At 38.9% G+C, this 13,495-nt stretch overlaps 1 protein-coding gene across 5 annotated transcripts in view; it reads right to left on the reverse strand.

The window, feature by feature from the left end:
• LOC112117089 (protein cordon-bleu) overlaps positions 1–13,495 on the reverse strand; it is a 240,208-nt gene that overhangs the window by 46,106 nt on the left and 180,607 nt on the right. For 2 of the 5 annotated variants that reach the window (XM_024214964.1, XM_024214963.1), the window contains one exon: positions 11,698–11,927. The exons of the other annotated variants lie outside the window; for them this stretch is intronic. In XM_024214964.1, the coding sequence (XP_024070732.1) occupies positions 11,884–11,927 (44 nt within the window). In that variant the 3' untranslated portion in view covers positions 11,698–11,883. Of the gene's footprint in view, positions 1–11,697; positions 11,928–13,495 lie in introns of those variants that run through there. 5 annotated transcript variants of the gene reach the window in all.

Here is a 13,495-nt window from a genome sequence, read left to right on the forward strand (position 1 = left end):
GGGGGGGGGACGGAGGGGGAGGGAGCGGGCGGGAGAGAGAAGGGGGCGGCCAGGGCTACAGCAGGGGCGCTGCCACGCGGCCCCTCCCGCTGCACCACCTCCTGCCGCCTGTCACAAGGGCTCCGCTCCGGTCGGCGGGGAGGGAAGGAAGAGGACTGCCCTGCAGGGCGCTCCGGTCCTCCGCGCCACTGCCCCCTACAGGGCGGCCGGAGCGAAACAAACAAACAAAAAAAAGCGGCTGTGCTGCCCTAGGATTGGGCAGAATGCCGCCTCGAACAATCTGCCGCCCCAAGCACCAGCTTGCTCAGCTGGTGCCTGGAGCTAGCCTTGCCTCCAAATCTATGGTACGAGATTCAGCATTTGCCTACAAAATGATCCTTCCTGACTCCAAACATTACTGGCTGAATATTGGAGGAGCTCACCTTAATAAACAATAATCTGCTTCAGATAGTGTAGCCACTTTCCCCCCTTTCCTACATCTCCTGTCTGCACAAATCCTCAATGGCTTTTGGACACTACACACATTCACATTTCCTATGCAAATAGGTTCTATGAGGACAATCTCTCCATATTGCACAAAAGTGAACCTACCACAAATCCACCATCTCTGTGCCAGGAAAGCATGAAAAGGGACAAGTCTCACCTGGGACATCAGCAGAAAGGCAGACATGGAGTATAAATATATTTGAAAATGTAGAAAAACATCCAAAAATATTTAATAAATTTCAGTTGGTATTCTATTGTTTAACGGTGCAATTAAAACTGCGATGAATTGTGATTAATTTTTTTGAGTTAATCGTGTGAATTAACTGCGATTAATAAACAGTCCTAGTGGAAATTATTATTATATGGCTAAATTTCCACTATAAAATGGTACTCTAAAATTTATTTACCAGGCTTTTGAGCAGTCTTAGAGGAAAGAATAAAGTCCCAATTGAAAGTAGTTGTTATTCCTTCCCATTTCTTATACTTATTTTCACCACAAGCCATCAAACAGAAAAAAGGCAGATTTAAGAGGGAATGGAGAATTAATCTACATGAGCAAAATCACCCCTTTCCCTTGCCTTGATCCCCTCTCACCTCAACTACTGTAGCCTCTTTCTCTCTGATCTCCCATCTTTCCACAGTTCAGCTGATCTAAAGTGCCATTTTTTCCTTTTCACTCACTACCCATACCTGTGACCCGGAGTCCCTTTACTGGTTCCCTGACTTTTATTGTATCAAGATAGAGTTCCTTGACTTCACCCTCAGTGCAGAGTAGCTCTGACTTGAGGGTTCTCTCTGTACTCAGAGATCCCACCCCTCCTGCTCTGTGGACAGTAACAGGTAGGGGATGCCCTGGGGCTGAAAAGTACATGGAGTAGCTACTCACACTGGGTACCCCACCTGCCTTACCTGGCCCTATGTAGGATGGGGTTTAAGTTATAATATTCAACAGATTATGAAAAGGACAACACAGATCAGGATAACATGGGAATACAGTCAAGAATATTTAGCAGATTTCTTCAGACTTCCACTTCATAAATCATCCCAAGTAGTTCTAGTAATATGCATGATTGATAAAGGGGATTCCGGCAAGTCTCAGTGAGACAGAAGGAAAACTAGATCTAAAAACAGAAACTGCCCTATATAATAAGGGTTGGTTGAGAAATATGCTGCTAGCCACATTTTGCTGGCAATTGTTAGTCTTGAGTGGTAGTTTTTGGCAAACTGCATCCTTTACAGAGGTGGTCTGCTGCAATCCAAGCATGCTTCAGGATCTGAACAAATCGACTGTGAAGGTGATTTTCAGTAGCCACCTTGGAGAACAAAGACTTAAGCATGTATAAAATTGCATGAAAAACACATGTAGTATCGTGGTTAAAAGTAAAAACGATTAATGCACCTCTGCTACAAACCGACATTTTATTAGGTGATTTTAAGAACCACAGAAAAGAGCCCATTTTCTAAACCTTTTTCTTTTAAACTTCACCATGAGTTCCCCTGTGCATTCTGGTTTATTCAATTCATCCTTTTTCTTACTGATGTTTTCCATTGCTAAGAATTCCATAAAATCCCTATGACAGATTCATATTTCTAGGATAATTCAGAGAAAGAACATAAAACACATTTGTGCTGTACTTATGCCTTCCTTCCCAATGGACTAGCTGCCAGCAAAGTCAGCAAGAGGAGACAAATATTTTGTACAGTTAAAAAAAACTGGGGCAAATTCTCTTCCCATGGGCCTGATTCTCCTCACTATTACAATGGTGTAACTCCATTCACTTAAAAACACAGTTATTACTGATTTGCACTGATCTAACTGTAAGAAACAGACTCACTTATGCTTAACTCTTATTGAAGTCAGTGGGAATTGCACTCAACTGTCTGAGGACAGGTTTTGGACATCAGTTTTGTATTTATGCGGTCAAATCCTGTTCACCTTACCCATATAAATAGTACCCTTGCAGCAAATGGGACTGCTGCATGAATAAGGCAACTAGTATTTAGCCCCCTGTCAGCAATGTGAATTATTTTATGGGTAATTATAATCACAGGGAGTCCAGAAGTTGCCATCACTAATATTTTTCACCTATGCTAATGGTTGAAAGTAAAACCCAGACTGGAGCTGTGCCTAATGGGAAGGAATTTTATCATTCTGTCCATTTTTGTGTGTCAAACTTTCTATTTATCTCATACAGACATAGCCCATTATAAATTGTGACATCATTCTCTAGCTCCACAGTCAGCTCATTCATTGTTTCCCCTTACTTCTTTATTTCTATACACATATAGAATAGTATCTATAACCATCCAAAGTCAACAGTTAGAACATCCAGAAAATTAAATGTTTCACATAGAACCCCCATGTCTAATTAGTTAGGTGACCCAAAATAACTTCACTTTATTGGCCAGAAACACGTACCTCAGCTAAAACCACCAATAACAAATACACTCATAGAAGATTTTCAACAGCTAGCTTCCAAATATAGCTCTATTTTATGCATTCTTTCAGACATCTCCATGGCCTAAAGACTCTGAGCTCTACTCTGGTCTCTTTTGATTTATGTGAACTGACCTTCTTTTCGATAGAACAAGCCTGCTTGTTTTCCTGTTCAAAGAACAATGCACCGCCGACTTTCAGGTGTAGTTTGGCTAGTGGTTCATTTTCAGCTATTATATTATAAGGATATTTTAAATATGGGGAAGGCAATTCTTTTTGTTGAGCATGTGTGTGATCCTTGTAGACCTTAATGCACAGTATACACTGTAAGGGTCTGATCTTGCAGTACTCCTATACTTAGACAGTTGGCTCTTTGGGGCAAGGTCTGTCTTTGTGTTGTGTTTGTACAGCACCTAGCACAGTGGAGTCTGGTCCATGACTGGGGCTCCTAGGTTCTATTGTAAGTCAAATAAATAATCATCACATATGTGATACACAGTGTGGCACCCGATTTAGCGTTCATGAATGCTTTGCTGGATCAAGGCTATATCTGGAGTTTGAGGTTTTCATGTACATGTTTCCCTATAAAAGACAGGATGGCTCAAGGAAATGGTTTAGTGACATGAAGCCTTGCAACTGAGCTAGTGGTCTTAGACCAGGTTAGGGATGGCTGAGAAAAATCATTTCCCCTATCCCACCCCATGGGGAATTTCAAAAAGATTTTGGTGAAAAATGTTTGACAAAGGGGGGCAAGAACAGAGGAACAGAAGAGGGAGAGAAAGGGAGAAAATACCAAAACCCCAACCCATTTGGTTGTGTGTTTTTTTAAACAAAAAGATTTCATTTTCAGTGTTTTTCCCCCATCCCTTTCTCTCCCAACACCCCCATTTCTCCCTTTCCCCTTCTCTTTTCAAATGCCATTTTTTGGTTCTGTTTTACTTACAAACCATTTTTTTCCTGACGAAAAGCTATTTTCTTTCCATTTGGTTGGAAAATTCTCTACGAGCTCTAGAGAGAACATAGAGATCCACTGATCCTGATAAAACTCACCTTCATGACTGGAAATCTTGCTTACAGTTTCAACAAAGAGGCCATGCACTGAATAAGAGTGACCTTCAGAAGAAGATTTAGTCATGCTGCTGGGATGGTGATTAGTTATCAGTGTCTGTGCTGTACTTAGAGTGAGGGCTTTAGTGTCCAGTGCAATCAATATGGTAACTTTTCTACAGGTACTAAATTCATACATCATAGGCACGTGTACGGTATGCATGCTATCTTATTGTATGTATGCTATTGACATCATATTGTCAAAGCTGTGTATTACAAACAGATTTTTATTTCATGCACAATCAAAGTGAAGAGAAGTTACTTTATTTCTTTTTCTGGAGAGTATTTTGAGAGTGTGAGAAAGTGAATGTGATTGGTGATTTCATTTGAGGAATATCTGAATCACATTTTTTAGCTTTGGTGTACATAGCACAGGAAAGTTGCCAGGTACAGAAGAAGCTGGGCATGTCCACAAGGGAGTGGAGCAAACAAGCAAATTACAGCGTATGCATTCTTTTTAACCAAATGTTTTCATTGGGAAAACTTGGGTACTTAAATGAAAGCTACCCCCAAGCTTCTTTTACGCACATGGCCAATGCTTAATCAGCAGATTGCTCTAGTTCTTCACAGACTCTCATTTTGAATAGTTTTCAATGGATTAAGTTTTTCTCTGAAAACACACTTGCAGCTTTTCTCTTTTGAGAGGTAAGTGGGACAGGTTTTACCAGTACCCTGTTAAAAGGGAACTGTATGGCTCCAGATGGTTGATTTAACATGGCTGTAGGACTGTTAGTGAACCAAAACCAAAGGGGTTTAAATATAAGTCTAACATACCTCACTCAAAATAATCAATACGTTCTTGCATTTTGTCCCAAAGCTTCCAGTTCCTACCTTCAATAAGGCCTTGAAGTGACACAGGCTGGCCTTTTCAGACGCTTCAGTAAACCATGTTGGTGCAGAGAGCATCTCTGTTCCTAGGGCAATTCTACTAGCTTTTATATTCAGTAAAACTCCCAGAATTCTCTCTCTCAAAGGGGCCATACTCTTTATTTCATCCAGCATACACAAACTAAACTCAAATAAAGAAAATATTGTTTTTGGATTTAAAGTTATGTCAATAGATGACTACCTGTTACATTTGCTACACTCCGGTCCTGATTGTGACACACATATCTCATAAGTAGAGTTAGTTTAATATTTTTTCCCCTCAACAAAATTTTTTTTTTTGGGTTAAAAAAGCCTTTATAAGACAAAAATATTTTTTTCTCAAAATTTTCCATTTTTCTATAATCCCAAAATGATTTTTTCCCTTTTTCTCCCTTTTGTTTATTTATCCTTTTTTGGTGGCAAAATAGAAGAAGGGGGAAAAGGAATAAAAGGAAGGAAAGAAGGAAAAAATCTCAAAACCTAAACATTTTCAAAACCAAACTTTTTCAATCACATATTTCAAATAAAAATGATTGTTTTTAGAAACCTGTGGAATTATTTTTTTCAAAATTTTCAATTTCTTAGTTTTCACACACCATTTTTCTACCAGTTCTATTCATAATGAGCTATTCTGGCAACCATGAAAGGGAAAATGACTGTGCTAGCCATAGCTCTCCTGCTCCTCATGATCATCTCTTTGTGTTGTGTCCATCCAACCCTCATTTTAGGTCTTGCCCTCCACTATGTCCCACCTTTAGCTTATGGTACAATAGGTTGGGAAGTATGTCCTTAATACAAGCCAAGAACCAATTACTGCATTCCCCAAAGGAGCTGACACAGCAGTCTCTGCCTCTGACCTCAATCCCTTGCTCCCCAATGCTCTAAACCCAGAAGTGAATGTACGTGGGCAGAATTCTCTAGTTTTTAGAACGAAAAATAAGAAAGAACACAGAAAGAGAGCATTTTAGCCAGTATTTACAGATAGAGAAGCTGTCTGTCCTATCACATAGGATAAGAAGTGAGCATCTGAGGAGGAGCAAGCACTAAGCTATGGGCATTGTGAGCTACCTGAGGCAGAGAATCAGAGAACTCCCAACCACTCACTACTGGGAGCCTTCACTCCCAAGATCCCTTTTAAATCTTTGAGGATTAGGTTCGGCCCATTAGAGATATAGGAGGCCCTGAAATTCAGATCCAGCTTGAGATTCCAAAAGAATACACACATACACAAGTAACATGGGAGAGGTGCTCAGTGCAGCTCTGCTAGTGATAGAGTACAAGAGTGTTTATATTTGGGTGTGTAGGAGAGCCTCCAAATTCAAATGGCAATTGGGCATGTTTTCAGTGCCTTCCAACCAGTAAGGGTTTGCTAAGGAGGCAGGTAAGGGTACATTTTCCTTATTTTGAGAAGGGAGGGGCAAGCCTTAAAAATATAGAGTTCAGTTCATAGGATAAGCACTCATACAACTTTAGCCGCATTGTCCTTGTGTGTGTGGGACTGGGCTGAAAATCTCACAAGAACAGAGTTCCATGAAAGAGTCCTGGTACTTCCTGCTTCCAGTTAGGCTGGAAAGTGTGAAATGTAGGTTTGTTCCACACTTCATAAATTAATCACACAGCCAGAGTCAAAGAGTCAAAATCAGTTTTGGCAAAAGCATGCAAAATTTCATAGAGTACAACGGAATTGTGCCCTCTTATGCCAGGGCTGATTTTGACCCAGATCCTCCAGAGTTATATCTATTATCTTTAATGTCATAGTAGTGGAACAGATGTACAAATAATGGACTATACAGGGGCCATTAGGAAGGGTGGCTTTTTTCCTAAGCGTTTCATTCTCTGCAGAATTTTCTTAAACTGTGGGAAAGTGAAAGGATTTGTGATCAAATTTTAGGAACTGCTGACTGGATGAGTGTATTTAGAACAGGATAGGTTGCTATGTCATCTTTTACATTCAAGGTGCATCAGAGTGCTATAGGGGATTCATTAGTGTTTGTGCATACTTCAAAGATGTAAAGTTCTGTATGGACTTAAGTATTGTTATGGGCCTGATGCTAAGCACTTTCAACACCCACTGACATTGCAGGATCATTCCCCTTATTATATCAGCAGAGTATACTGAAAGCAAGTGGTAAAGCAATCTCTCCTGTGTTGTGGATATAAAGACAGAGGACAATATCTTCCAAACAGTGAGTGGGGGATGTGTACACTAACCCCAGTTTTTAGAGAAGTTACTGGAATAGGAAGCGTATTGTGCATATTTTCTTGTATAGTGTTTCTCCAATACCAAATTATGTCACTAGTTGTAATTTTCAATGGTGGATTTATGTAGCCAGACAGGTGTTCTTGCTCTGCTATATGAGACATTTGCATAAGAAGTGGGTAAACTGTGGCAGTAGGTTTGGCTCTCTGTCCTGGAGCGGGGAGTTCACAGCTTTGTGATAAGCTTAGAAAACAGTAGTAACAACATGGAATAAGTTATGTTCTATCTTTTAAAATAACATGTATTTTAGTATGGAAAGTTAAATGGTACCTATTGCATGTACTAACTATATGTTGAGAGTCATGGCAGTGATCTGAAGCCAAGTTAGAAAGGGAGCACTACTGTCTTATATACACACACACAGGGACTGATTCTCATTTACACGAAGGCCCTTTTATACTGCTTTGGCAGTGTAAAGGGTCCTTAATGAGCTCTTCAATCTAGCAGAGAAAGGCATACCACGATTCAATGGCTGGAAGCTGAAGCTAGACAAATTCATACTGGAAATAAGGTGTACATTTTTGACAGTGAGGGTAAATTAACCACTGGAACAATTTACCAAAGGTCATGGTGGATTCTCCATCACTGGTAATTTTTAAATCAAGACTGCCAGTTTTTCTAAAATATATGCTCTAGGAATTATTGTGGGGAAGTTCTATGGCCTGTGTTAATACAGGAGGTCAGACTAAATGATTACAATGGTTCCTTCTGACCTTGGAATCTATGAAGAGCAGGTGTCAATGTAATTAATGGGCACATCAGAATCAGGCCCACAGATTTAATTTTACATTCTCACCGTCCTCCCCATATATGGGGAGGTGATAGGCATATGATAAAGGGCACGGGCTTATGTTACATAAATAAATATATCATAGGCCTGTGCAATTTATCACAAACTAGGACTGGATCACATACCCAGTAGTCCAGCTCCTCTGGTACTTATTCTAACTTTCCAAACCCATGACCAACTTCAAACAGTTGCCAAAATAAATAAAATCAAGTATCAATCTACCAGAGAGGTTTCCTCCTTCTTCTTGCAAATACAAAATTGGAATTTTCTCCCCAAATTATACCTGCTTGAGGCCCAGGATGAGTAAGATTCAGTTCTGGACTGGAGATAGATTTTCTACACATAATAATATAATGAAAGTAAGGATTGGTATCTTTTAGCCCTACCACTGAAAAGGGATACTCTCTAGCTTCTCAAAGGGAAACACAGCTATCATTTCAATCTTTAGAAAGGTCTAAGAGAATGGACCTTAAAACTATGACATTATTATGTATAAAATATATTTTAGTGGTTTATAAAACCTGTTACTTTTTTCTCTTCCTTTGATCCTTGAGCAAATGGACTGATGGTTCACAGATTCATAGAATATAAAGCCAGATGGGATCACTGTGATCATCCTATCTGACCTCTTGTGTAACACAGGCTATAGAACTTCCCTGAATTAATTCCTCTTTGAACTAGAATCAATCTTTTAGAAAAAAAACAACCAATTTAATTTAAAAACTAAAAACTGATGATGGAGAATCCACCACAACCCTTGGTAACTGTTCCAGTGGTTAATTACCCTCTCTAGTAACAAAGACACCAGCTTTTACAAGTGGAGGGATACTAAAATAATCTCTAAAGACATTTGAAAAGTTCTGCAAAACTCATGCTGATAAAAATCTTTCCACCACAGCACATCATCATGTATCACAACTCTCTTGAACACTAGGCTGAAAACCTGTCCTGTTCCTGTGCAGTTGTGCTTGCGGATCACAGGGAAGCCCTTGCACCCTCTCCGATACTTAGAGTACAGGGCAATGCAGAATTTGGTTAGCTATCATATGTATAGTAATACAGATAGGTAACACACATATACACACATTCCAACACAAAAAAATACTATGAGAGACTTGGTAGCAATCTGGGTTTGGTGCCCTGACATAATCATTACAGTAACATCACGTACAAAATATATTTCTCATAGTTTCTCTATAAGAATTTATAGACAATATCTAGAAAGAGTCTATTTCCTTTACCTTTGAAAAAGAATCCCTCCCCCCCAGTAAACTATTTCTGATTGTTATGGAATTTTGAAAACATGGAAATTGTGGTATAACTCAATATTCATTTTTTTAAATTAACTTTTTATTATCTTCTTCACTAGTTATCTATTGCATCCAAGGGACAACATGGGCTCCCTCTGGTGGTTACAGTAACACCGGACAATTCCTATGGTGGTTCACCAAAGTCTAATTTGGAGTAGAAATGAATGCCTACAACTCTACTGAACGCAATACAAGTTGAATGGCACTTAGCATATCTCAAAACTGGATCCATCATGATTTAAGCATCTCCCTATGGTCATTTTGGCACTGACTTTTCATATGTACTGGAATTCAAATCATTGAGTTGTATTTTGATTTATAAACTACCCACATATTTCTCCCCTCCCTCCGTCAAATGAGTCATTACATTTTCAAACAGTTCTTTTTACCATCCCAAATTATTTGGCGCTGAAGGAAAATATCTGGCCAGCCCTATTTGGTGGAGAAACAAAATGCTGAGTAAATTAAATCCACACCATTTCCCATTCATTCTTCAGCTTAGTATGAGCTGACAAACACACTTTGTTGGAATTCAATAGTCCTTATAGTCAATTTGGTATTAGCTTGCCCATGTAATTCTCATTATGTTTCTACTGCCCTCATGGAGTAATATGGGCAGCAAAACCAACCAATGTACACTTCCATCAATGCTAACCTAAGACACTACCCTAGTGAATAAAGGGCCTGCTCCTGCTCCCAGTGAAGTCAACTGGCAAGCTCACATTAACATCAATGGTTCAAGATAAAGGCCAAAGTAGCTGTCATATGTTTCAAAGACACTGGGCTAAATTCTTGTTTTTAGCCAAAACTTTTTTAGTTTACTGTTGAAAACTTTTTGTTTTTTGGAAGTTTGGCTGGAAACAGAAAAGCTTTTAGTCAAAAAACCAAAAGTCTTCCACCGGAGATTTTTGTTTTTCAGGGTTCCAATTTTCCAACCCAAAAAACCCCCGATTTTTTTTTGAAGAATGTAGACACTTTCCAGGAAAATTTTTCTTTAGTTGAAAACCTAATTTTCCATTGAACAAAAATGTTGATGCAAAGTTTTTGACCAACCCTACTTAAAACATACCAGGCCCAACTCACGACTGCATTACTCTGGTTTTATACCAGTGGAACTCCAGGGATTTTAATGTAGTTACAAGGAGTGTAAACCTGCAGTAACAGAGACTGATTAGCCCAACATTTTGTGAACATTTACAAAGTTTTAAAGAAAGGAGAATTACAATGAAACCTGCACAAAAGCCTCTTTTCTTAAGAGACTTCCCCAAAGTACCTCACAATATATTGAGTAAAATTTTGCTCTATTTTTTTTTTTTTTTTTAGAAGACTCTGCAGTATGTGTTGATTCCTTGAGTGGGTTCTTAAAACAGGTATAACTGCACACATAATATTCACTTTATCCTTAAGACCTGTCAAAACTCTCTCTCATCATATTCCACTCTCTTTGTAGGAATACTCTGCTTTCTTTCTCCTCTTTTTGCATACATGGAAAGGATCCAAAAGGCATATGATTTTGCTCAGGGTAGACTAAGAATTTTGTGTGATGTAAGTAAGAGTCACATTCTGCATCACACTCATTTAAATAACAAACATCTTAAAAACCTGTTACCTATGAAGGCAGAATAGGGTTTTGGGTGTGTGCGCTGTTTCAGCTCATAAAACCCATGGTTGTGATCCAGAATGAGTAAAAAAAATGTGCTGGGGAGCCGTTTGCATGAACAAGTGTCCTCAGTGCAAAGAGTTTTAGGTGGGTGTGATCCTACCAACAGTTCATATTTTAACTATAATCATCTGCATATTCCTTTTGTAAATGAAAAATGAAGACCTGCAGAATTAGATTTATCTCGAGCAAACAATGTTTTGAATCTTGTTACAGAAATATGACAAATACTTTAGTTTCTGTAGTGTGTTTGTAGAATGAAGAAGAAATTAATCAAAGTAAGCATTAGTATGAAAAGTAAAACTAAAGGCTATGAATTAATGTACTTGGTACTTATCCTCAGTTTTCTGTTTAGGCCCATTATAGGTCCGACAGACCTTTAAGGTTTCTATTTTTAACTCAGTAACTTGATCAGTGGCCAAGATATGAAAGGAATCTTGGACTTTAGGCCATGCTCACTTTCAGGTCTATTCAGATGGCACAAAATAGCTGCAATAAGGGAAAACATAAAATGCTTGGGAAAATGCAGAATGCGAGGCCTAGCCTTATAGAAAAATGAGCAATTGTACTAGAATCTTTTCAATAAATTTGTAAAACAGGGTTGCATGTAAGGAAAAAAAAAAAGTGAAACGCCGAATCAAATTAAATACTGACCCAAAGCAACAAGAATAATTTGTAAAGAAACAGACATATGAATGGGGAATCTTTTGGATGGTGATCCGTATCTGTATAACACAGGGTTCAGTTCTGGAGAATACACTTAACGAATGAGTGTGAAACAAAGCCAAACATATCAATATTAATTAAATGAAGGTGTGCAAGTTCAAAAAGAAAGGAAGCCAAGGTTTCAGTCAGATAAAAGGAGCTCTTCTAGCAGGGAAGGAAGAAAGGCAACGGAAGAGTCAGGGTAGCAGAGGCAACGGGAGGCGTCAGAGGTATGAAGGTCATAGGATGAGGCAAGTTCTGTCAGACGTGCTTGGTGTGTGAAGGGAATGATGCACAACAATAAACTGTTGGGGAAAAAAGTAAATGATAAAACATATAAACATAAGTGAAGGCAAAAATGAAAGAATGGCTAGCATGCAAACTAACCTTCAGGGTTAGATTTTTAAAAGAGCCAAATCCCACTGAAATTCAATGGCATTTGGGTATGTAACTCCCATAGGCTCCTTTGAAAATCGTAGCCTGGATTCCTGGGGCCAAATTCATCACTGAAAAAGCAGGCTCAATTCCTCTGTAGTCAATGTAACAACATGCATAGATGCTCAAGGTGCACGTGACCTCTATTTTCCTGGAGTGAACTTTAATGCCCATGGAAGATGCTAGGTTGATAGTCTGGGAACTCAAAGTTCTTTATTTAGTCACAGGACAGGCATGGCAGGAGGAGTGGCCAGACAAGCTTCCCTACACTACCCTTTCAATGCACCTTAACTACATTCTAGGGACCACCTCTAAGCAGTGAGAGGGTAGCTCACTCTCTATGCTCACATAAATCTTAGCATCTATGCTGAGAAAAAAAACTGGGACATTGATTATTTGCAACTGTTGTGATGTATGTGTGATGTCAACACATCCCTGACTAGCAAAACAGCCCACAGAGTAGCTCAAACATGTACTCGAATCTTTACATCTATGAAAAGATGGCTTCCCCACTATGGATGTCTCCTGTTATTTTTATTTAAAATGAACAAACTTCAGTCTTTAGAAACTGTCCTTAAAGGGCTGACAATACCAGATACCTCCACTTTAAGTTACTGAATGGAGGTGCTGAAGATGTTTGTAGAACTGTTCACTCTCACATCTGTTGTCATTTATGGTTATATGAGCTATGCCACACAAGGTTTTCATTAAAAAAACAACACACGGGGTGGGAGGAAGGAGGCACCTTATCAACTCCCTGTTCTCCTCAAACAGAATTGAATTACCAGTCAGCTAGAAATATACATCTCAGTATGTTATCCACCTAATAAAACTGGAAAATAGGCTTGCAAAAAAAACCCCAAATGTTATGGTAATGGAGGATATTTGACTATTGTACGGTACTTTATTTTTGCATACAATGCAAGTTTTGAGTCAAATTAGGATTTCAGTTTATGGGCTAGGTGCCTATAGTTACATTTTAGAAATTTAATACTGAACCCGGCCCTTGTTGCTGCTGGCTCCACCTGGCAGAAGGGTTACAACTACATCAATTAATCATCCTTACTCAGCAAAAACTCTTATTGTCTTCACTGGTACTCCAGCCTGCGTAAGAGGGAAGAATGGATTTCAGGATATGACCCAAAAAGAAGGTGAAATATTTATCCATTTTAAACTAACTTTTTAGTTTTCTATTGTATTTTTATTTTGTGGTCCATAACATGACAAAATAAAAAGATACCATATAAAGGACACAGGAGTAAGACTGCTATTCAAATGTCCTGTTTCAAACCATTTTAAGAAAACATACTGCAGTATCAGCTCTAAGTACAGCATCCTCTACATGGCATAATAGATAGCTTGTTAACAGCTCATTCATTAAGAACGTACAAATTATGGGGCAAAATCAAACTCCATGCAACAGATGTAACAGAGTCTC

This window comes from Terrapene carolina, unplaced genomic scaffold (assembly GCF_002925995.2).
Source record: "Terrapene carolina triunguis isolate 2854851 unplaced genomic scaffold, T_m_triunguis-2.0 Scaffold180, whole genome shotgun sequence".
NCBI classification, from domain to species: domain Eukaryota; kingdom Metazoa; phylum Chordata; order Testudines; family Emydidae; genus Terrapene; species Terrapene triunguis.